Genomic DNA, 814 nt, shown 5'->3' on the forward strand with positions numbered 1-814 from the left:
GCGCGGGGGCGGGGCCGGGGGCGGGGCGGGGGCGGGGCCGGGGGCGGGGGCGGGGGCGGCCGGCGGGCGCAGGTAGGCCTGGCCGAACTTGCGCAGCTGCAGCGTCGCCTGCTGGTGGAGGTTCTTGCCCAGCTCCCGGGCCACGTCCGGCCGGCCGCAGCGCCGCAGCGCCCGGGCCACGCGGTCCCAAGAGAGGGTCGGGGCCTCGGCCGCCAGCCAGTCCGCCAGCCTCTCCCGGCAGCCGTCCGACACCTCCGCGGACTCGGCCGCCGCCCGCTTCCGCCGCCGCCGCCACAGCCGCCACAGCCTGCCCGGCGGCTTGGACGTGGGCCCCAGCGTCTCCGCGCGGGCCAGCCGGTCCTCAGAGAGCCGGGCCAGCTCGGCCTCGACGTCCGGCTCGGGCACCTTCAGGAGCGACTGGAAATGGTCGCACTCCTCCGGGGTGAGCAGCTCGGCCAGACGGACGGCCGCGTGGGGGCCCATAGCGTCCAAGGCCCCCGCCGGGGCCAGCGCCCAGCCCCAGAGCGCCAACGCCAGGGCCCGGGCCCGCGCGGCCGTCGCCATCCCCGTTGCCATCGCCGTCTGTGACCCGACTGGGCGGGGAGGAGCTCAGAACACCCATGGTGGGGGAGGGGAGCCTGACCCTGGCGACGGGGGAGGGGAGAGGGCGGGGCTTCCGCCGGCCGGGACTGGGGGCCAGGGGGCAGCTGACACTTGGGGCTTGGTGGGAATCTCCCAGCACCCAGAAACTAGGAATCAAAAGGAATTGGAGTGAGTTCTTCAACACCCAAGGGTAGCGGGGGGGGGGGGGGGG

General features: G+C 76.4%; 1 protein-coding gene across 1 annotated transcript in view; it reads right to left on the reverse strand.

The window, feature by feature from the left end:
* Positions 1-576, reverse strand: part of TMDD1 (transmembrane and death domain 1) — a 1444-nt gene extending 868 nt beyond the window's left edge. Inside the window, exon 1 of the mRNA XM_049625489.1 lies at positions 3-576. Coding sequence (XP_049481446.1) covers positions 3-576 — 574 coding nt within the window. The remainder of the gene's footprint in view (positions 1-2) is intronic.
* Positions 577-814: the final 238 nt, after the last annotated feature.

The sequence above is a fragment of the Panthera uncia genome, chromosome B4, assembly GCF_023721935.1.
Source record: "Panthera uncia isolate 11264 chromosome B4, Puncia_PCG_1.0, whole genome shotgun sequence".
NCBI lineage: Eukaryota > Metazoa > Chordata > Mammalia > Carnivora > Felidae > Panthera > Panthera uncia.